This window comes from Geotrypetes seraphini, chromosome 1 (genome assembly GCF_902459505.1).
Source record: "Geotrypetes seraphini chromosome 1, aGeoSer1.1, whole genome shotgun sequence".
In the NCBI taxonomy this organism is placed as follows: domain Eukaryota; kingdom Metazoa; phylum Chordata; class Amphibia; order Gymnophiona; family Dermophiidae; genus Geotrypetes; species Geotrypetes seraphini.
The window spans coordinates 161,754,277-161,760,846 of NC_047084.1; the positions used below are offsets into that span (position 1 = coordinate 161,754,277).

General features: G+C 41.5%; 1 protein-coding gene across 2 annotated transcripts in view; it reads left to right on the forward strand.

The window, feature by feature from the left end:
- The window catches only part of LOC117358882 (DNA excision repair protein ERCC-8-like), a 133,506-nt gene extending 128,701 nt beyond the window's left edge, over positions 1-4,805 (forward strand). For both annotated transcript variants that reach the window (XM_033940698.1, XM_033940707.1), the window contains exon 2: positions 2,963-4,805. In XM_033940698.1, the coding sequence (XP_033796589.1) occupies positions 3,482-4,681 (1,200 nt within the window). In that variant the 5' untranslated portion in view covers positions 2,963-3,481 and the 3' untranslated portion in view covers positions 4,682-4,805. The remainder of the gene's footprint in view (positions 1-2,962) is intronic.
- Positions 4,806-6,570: the final 1,765 nt, after the last annotated feature.

Here is a 6,570-nt window from a genome sequence, read left to right on the forward strand (position 1 = left end):
GATTATCTTCTGGCACTGCTCCCTGTCTGGCTTGGCAGATTGGCTTCGGCTGCCTCTCTGGCACTGCCCCAGTTGTGAGGTTTTAAAGAGGAGCTTCATATGCCTGTCTAGCACTGATACATCTCTGGTTGTACGGAAAGGCTTCGGCTGATGGTTTGTCATGGCTCTATGTACTGAGGGTGTTCAGCTCCCTGTCTGGTACTACCCCAGCTGTGGCTGTACAGAGGGAGCTTTGTCTCCCTATCTCATACTACCGCATTTACCTTGCTCTATTGCTGGAAGTAGGGCGCTAATTCAGCTGCCTTTGTAGTGCAACTCCATCTTGGGATATAGGGCACTACCTGCTTTGGCATGAATTCCTCTGCAGGGCTCACTCTCTGCATTGCTCAATATCCGGCCATAGTGAGCGGCCCAGCTGGACTGATCTGTATGCCTCCCTCTTTGTATGCCCTCTGTGGCGCCATGCAGAGCGTGAGCCATTGATTCCTTTCACTGTGCCTGCTTGCCTGGGGCATCTTCTTCACCCTCAGTTGCACACGCCTCCTCAGTCGCTCTGCCATGTGCAGGTTGCAGATCTAGCAATGGCTATCCCTGGAGTTCTCATGCTTTGCTTGCTTGCATGCACCTTGTCTTCCTGGGCTGTAGAGTACCTATCCTTAGTGCAGTTCTTTGGGTCCTTCGTGTCTTCCGGTCTGTTCGGCTTTAACCCCTTCCAGTGGACAGCCTTACAGCTGTTGTGGGGTGCCAGTTGGATCCCTGGTGTCTCTATCTTTCTTCATTCTGTTCCATATATCCCACCCCACCGAGTACTGCTTTGGTACATCCCATTCGTCTCTGGATTCATCCACTGTTGATGACAAGGAAGTATTATGTTCTTACCTGATAATTTTTGTTCCTTTAGTCACAACAGATGAATCCAGAGTCCCACCCTTTCTACTATTTTCAGTTTTGCCTTTGTTCCATAGGGATTGTTCAGGTGGATGGCTTCGATGTGAATTTCACAGCTGTGAGGAGGGAGTTCTGTGCCGTTAGGCCTGTTTGTTGATCCTGCTGCTTTGTTAAGAGAAATACTGAAGTTCTAGTGAGCAGGCCATCACATATGTCAGAGTTCAGCTTTGTGTTCTCTATCTCTGCCTGCTGGTAGGTGGACTTAACTCGCTCGTCTCTGGATTCATCTGCTATGGCTAAAGTAATGAAAATTATCAGGTAAGAACATAATTTTTCCTTCACATGTCTGAGGGTAAATGTGAGTTTCTGTGGTGCACTGTAGGCTGTTTGATGCTATTTTTCTTTAGTAGTTTCTCCTATGCGATCTGTTACTCCTTGGACATAGGGAAGCACTACCATTTTTGGCTCTGTCGCAACATTGTCCTCTAATGGTTGTTGGCCATTGCTGAGACGCAGCCCCTCTGCTTAGTGTTCTTTTATTATACACATTTAAAATGGCTGTTCTTGAATTTTATTTCTTGCAATATGTAGCTGTCAATCAATATTTATCACTTTATATATCATTTTTTAATGATTTATCTGCCAACCAATATGATTATATGTATGTTTTTATATAAAATCCTGACACAGGCAAGTACGCCAAAACACGGCCAGGTCTACCAATAAATGGAAATTTGGTTGCTCGAAATTTGAAGGCCCCAAATTTTTCTTTTTCTGCTTCTTGCTGGTCTGTACTTCGAGTCCCTCTCTATTTTGATTGTCTCCACCCCCAAACATGCCCACTTAGGTGCCTACCTTTTGCAGAATCAGGTAGGTAATTTTCGACCAATTAAAAAAATTTATTTATTTATTTTTTTTTTTCAATTATGGGCTTGTTAAAGCTCATAATTGAATCTATTAATGTGGTTTGGGTAATTAAGGTAGGCACTTCTTATAGAATCTTACCTTAAGGGATTGATTCTCTAAGTGGCGCCTGAAATGGCAGGCGTCTAGAAAAGTGGCATCTGCTACATGTCCATCACGTTCAGACGCCACTTAGAGAATCATGGCTACCAGCGCCTAACGATGAACTTGGGTGCTGGTAACATAGGCCAGGGTTTTAAAGGACTACATTTCCAGCGCCTAGATTCATCGTAGAATTGGGCCTAGTGGCACTTACTGACACCTAAGGCTAACTCCGCCCCTAAACACGCCTACTTAGGCGTGCAGCATCACTAAACGCTGCTAGGCGTCCATGTATTAGCTGCTGGTCCCAGGAGACATCTAGGGTTGTTGGTTTTTTTGTTGGTTTTTTTTGTTGTATGTTTTAATTGGCTTTTAATGCTGTGATCAACACACCATTTAAATAAAGCCAATTAAAACAATTTAGGTGTCGGGTGTGATGTAGGCACCTACTGGTGGCTGACTTTAGGTGGCCTTTATCAGAATTACCCTCTTAAGGTTAACCTTGCCTAACCAAGGTTTGAGACTATGTACAAAACTAATAACGATAAGATGTAGAACCGATAAAAATCAAAACCTATAAAAATGGCAAAATAGTCATTCGCCAGATTCTACAGAGGTTAGATAGACTCTGGGATACTTATTGTCTGCTGATTTTTATATATTCGTTTTCTGTAACAGTGAAGATTTTCAGGACCAGCCTCACTGCCAAGCTGCGCTATGGGGTCCTTTGATTAAGGCACGCTAACCGATTTGGTGCGTGCACTTAATAAAAAGACCCCTGTATTTGCTTTGATTCCTATTCCATGTCTACACCTTAATCTTACTCATGTAAATTATGGGGTCCTTTTATTAAGGCGCGGTAGGGGTTAAACACGCAGAATACCGCGCTTTAAACCGCCTGCCGCGCTAGTCGCTAACGCCTCCATTGACGAGGCGTTAGTTTTTTGGCTTGATGCAGGGGTTAGCGCGTGATGAAATGTCCGACGCGCTAACCCCGCTAGCGCGGCTTGATAAAAAGACCCCTATATGTAAACAGAATTTTCTAATTTTTCTTCTTTTTCATTTCCAGTGATTGGACGAAAATGTAATGAAGACTCCCTAAAGATAAAGAATTCTTACAAAAAAAGCTTCTCCCTGCATCTTCTGTGGTGTCATTTTGACAACATCTGATATTTTCCACTAGTTCATATTTTGTAAAACATCTCATCTTGAAAGGAAGAATATAATGCACCACTGACCTTTTTCCTATTGATATCCAGGACTCTTATGTTCTCAGACTGTTCTGGATGATATTTTTCTGTTTTGGTGATATTTTTTTTTTTACTGCATTGTAAAGTAAAAGCCTTGAACTGGTTTTATAACCTTAGAAGATTTGCTGGATCTGCCTATGCTTTCTGATGGAATTTAAAATCTAAATTCATATGTCCCTTTCTAATGCCATATTCAGTAACTTCTTGGGTGCTTTAACAACGTACATTCTAATCTTGAAGACATCAAGTTTGAATGGATTATATGGAAAATATTTTTGTAATCCTAATTTTTTTTTAATTTATTTGAGCTCAGTGGTGGTTAATGAGGGTTTTTAAAGATGTTGGGCTTTCTTTCATCTCGCCAGCTTGGTTTAGATGACGCACTTCGACTCAGACGAGCAGAGCGTACAAGAAGGGTGCTAAGCTTAGAGCTCAATAAAGACAGAGATGTTGAAAGAATCCATGGCAGTGGTGTTAATACCCTCGATATCGAACCCGTTGAGGGAAGGTACATGCTGTCAGGAGGGTCTGACGGGGTTATTGTGCTCTATGACCTTGCCAACCTCAGCAGAAAGCCATGTTACACTTGTAAAGCAGTTTGCACCGTAGGCAAGAGTCATCCTGATGTTCACAAATTTAGTGTGGAGACAGTTCAGTGGTATCCCCATGACACTGGTATTTTCACGTCAAGTTCTTTTGATAAGACGCTGAAAATATGGGACACAAATACATTACAACCTGCAGATGTGTTTCATTTTGAAGGCACAGTCTACAGCCATCACATGTCTCCTGTTGCTACCAAGCACTGCTTAATAGCAGTTGGTAGCAAGAGCCACAAAGTGCAGCTTTGTGATCTGAAATCCGGATCCTGTTCTCACATTTTGCAAGGCCACAGAGGTGAAGTGCTTGCAGTGTCTTGGTCTCCACGCCAAGAATACATCCTGGCAACAGCAAGCGCTGATAGTAGAGTGAAACTGTGGGATGTGCGAAGAGCATCCAGCTGTCTAATTACGCTTGATCAGCACAATGGTGAAAAGTCCAAGATATCTTCTGAAATAGCAAACACGGCTCATAATGGAAGAGTTAATGGCTTATGTTTTACAGCTGATGGTTTGCACTTTCTAACAGTGGGTACTGATGATCGCATGAGGCTCTGGAACAGCTCCAGTGGGGAAAACACTCTGGTAAACTATGGGAAAGTGTGTAATGAGAGTAGAAAGGGCCTTAAGTTCACCGTATCTGACAGGTGTAGTACAGATTTTGTCTTTGTACCTTTTGACAGCACCATTGCGGTTTATACTCTTCATGCAGGAGAGTTGATAACCAAGCTCAGAGGACATTATAGCGATGTTGACTGCTGTGTATTTCAGTCTAATTTCCAGGAGCTTTATAGTGGCAGCAAAGACTGCAATATTCTTGCTTGGGTACCAGCTGTGAGAGACCTAGATCCGGATGAGGGTTCTGAAAAGTCAGGACCACAGTCTCATTTGAATCCAGCATTTCAAGATGCATGGAGTAGCAGTGATGAAGAAGGATGAAGTTACATAGAAATAGACGGCAGATAAGGGCCACGGCCCATCTAGTCTGCCCACCCTAATGACCCTCCCCTACCTTTGCCTAGTGAATAGATCCCACGTGTCGATCCCATTTGGCCTTAAAATCAGGCACGCTGCTGGCCTCAATCACCTGCAGTGGAAGACTATTCCAACGATCAACCACCCTTTCAGTGAAAAAGAATTTCCTGGTGTCACCTCGTAGTTTCCCGCCTCTGATTTTCCACGGATGCCATCTTGTTACCGTGGGTCCCTTGAACCATTTTATAAATAATCATGTCATTCTTTGCCATTCTGTGTACATAACAGAGGCCTTAAGCAGACTTCAGGAGAGATATACCAAAGTGCACTACCATGCATTAACATATTATTTACAGCAGGTGCTGGTTTATGCAGTGGGACCTATTTACTAATTGCACTCATTAATGCATGATAGTATCCTTAATGTTTATAAATCATGTGAAGATTTTGTGAACGTTGCTGAACTTGATATTAAAAAATACAGATACCTCAATGGAAGCTGCTTCTTTGTGGTAGCGCCTCCATCTCTTGAAATGTAACTAGCATATTTTTAAGTCAGTATGGTTTTGTATATATGCCTACATTTTTCCTGTATTTTTTTGTTGAATACTGAATACCAAAAAAGAGAAAATAATGACAGCTAAAAACCATTTGACCTATCCAGTCTACCTGCCCTTACAAATTGCTAAGCTCTATAGTCCTTTAAAGATCCTCCTGTGTTTGTTCCATTCTTTCTTGAATTCATATACAATCTTTGTCTCTACTGCTGCAAGAAGGTGATTCTATGCATCCATCACCCTTTTTGTGTAAAAAAAAAAAAAGATTTCTGTAGATTACTCATGAGTCTATAACCTTTTACCTTTATCCTATGATACCAACCCCTCATTCCAGGGCTCCTGTGCATTTTGCCTTGGAGGAATTTAAATGTCTCTATTATATTTCCCCTTTCCTGCATGTCTTCCACAGTTTACTCTGTGACGTCTGGTAGCGCTATAGAAATAATTAGTAGTAGTAGTAGTAGTATACATATTGAAATCTTTTAAGTCTGTCTCATATGTTTTATGAAAAAGACCATTGACCATTTTAGTAGTTCCCAGTGGCACCTTCACAATCGGAAATCTCCCACTAGGATCACCATATTTATCGAATAGATAAAATAGTATCTTTGGAGAATAGATTGCTCACTCTTTTTTCTTTTCTATTCGAATACAACCTTCCCATGCTCCCTCTTCTTAATCAGTATCTGTTCCTCAACAGCACAGCAAGCCAATACCAAAAAGATGTGATTCTATAGGTCTGGATCTCACCTATTACATACTACAGTAATTCCTTTCTTTCAGATTTGGTACCTCTGCATTTTTTTCCAGGACAAGCAGGCATCATAGTCTCACAGGTGGGTGGCATCTAATCTAATCTAAAACTTGGATTTGTATACAGGGTCATCACCTAAAAGGAACTTAACTCGGTACAGACAGTCCTAAAGTGTACTGTCGCTTTAACTTCTTAGAAGTCTCTAAATGGCCCATGCATGCGTGACTTCCTGCCCAATGATTGCTCACGGGGTCATCAGTTCTTAGTTTTCCATAGAGCTAAAAAGACATTAGTTGGAGTTATTCCATAAGTTTGCTGTTTTACCCCTAGGTGCCTTCTCATTTTATCTTTATTATTTTTTCCCTTGGTATCTCTTTTTTTATTTTCTTTATCTTCATAAATTTATTTTTTATTTTTATCTGTCTATTGACCGTCTATCTAGTACTGAGTTAAGCCTTTAGAATCCCAAGATAAACCTGCTGTCCAAGTTTCAAAACCGTTCTCTTAAAAATTCACTTAAAACTGGTCCCCTCAGCCCCCAG